This window comes from Myotis davidii, unplaced genomic scaffold, assembly GCF_000327345.1.
Source record: "Myotis davidii unplaced genomic scaffold, ASM32734v1 scaffold464, whole genome shotgun sequence".
Classification (NCBI taxonomy): domain Eukaryota; kingdom Metazoa; phylum Chordata; class Mammalia; order Chiroptera; family Vespertilionidae; genus Myotis; species Myotis davidii.
In genome coordinates, this window is record NW_006295287.1 from 351514 (window position 1) to 352283 (window position 770).

General features: G+C 65.3%; 1 protein-coding gene across 1 annotated transcript in view; it reads right to left on the bottom strand.

Moving 5' to 3' along the window:
- TMEM143 (transmembrane protein 143) overlaps positions 1-770 on the bottom strand; it is a 21914-nt gene extending 21144 nt beyond the window's left edge. The window contains 2 exon segments of the mRNA XM_015567956.1: positions 4-161; positions 495-770. Of these exon segments, the coding sequence (XP_015423442.1) occupies positions 4-161; positions 495-517 (181 nt within the window). The 5' untranslated portion in view covers positions 518-770.

The following is a 770-nucleotide window of genomic DNA, read 5'->3' on the forward strand; positions in this document are numbered from 1 at the left end:
TGCTTGGGGTCCACATCCTGCGGTACTCCCCCATCTTGGCCGCCAGCGAGGACAGGGCCCGGGCGGGCCCCAGGAGCGCGGGCAAGACTGGCCATCCTCGGACCCAGGATGCCCAGACCCCCCGGGTCACATGCAACATGGCCAGCCCCTGTGCCCGGAGCCTAAACGAGGGAAATGGGTAGAGGGTCAAAGGGCATCTGGTGGAAAAGCGCGCTCTGCACCTCCCTGTCTCAAACCTCCAGGAGCAGAGCCCGTCCGCCCTTCTCGCGGGTCCCCTCCCGCATTGCTCCGTTGACCCTGGTCCCAGGGAAGGGTCAGAGGTCTGAGGTCCTGGGGCGTGTTGAGGGCCTAGACACCCTGGCGTGGTACAACAGGTTTCTGCGGGGTCTAGGCGATGAGGTGGATCACTGGAGCTTAGGAGAAGCACGGAAAGGCTACCCTGAGGGTGCAGGGCCGTCCTGCCCTGGCCATGCAATCCCCCTCCCTCCCCTCACCTTAGCCAACGCTCGACTGTCATTGAGCCTCCTGCGCATGTGCAGGAAGGCTTTCAGGTCCCCCCAGATTCAGCTTCATCCAGCAGCAGGACGCATGCGCAAAACCGGGGTCCCTGAGTGCGGTCCCGTTTCTTTCCTCTGAAGCCGTCCCCACTGCGCACGAGCAATAGGCCCGCCTTCCTCCGGGACGGGCCTGGTGTGGGCGGCGCGCATGCGCAGCAGGAACGTCTCGTTGTCCCCGCGCTGCAGAGAGAAGGGGACGCAGCGGGCGCGAGA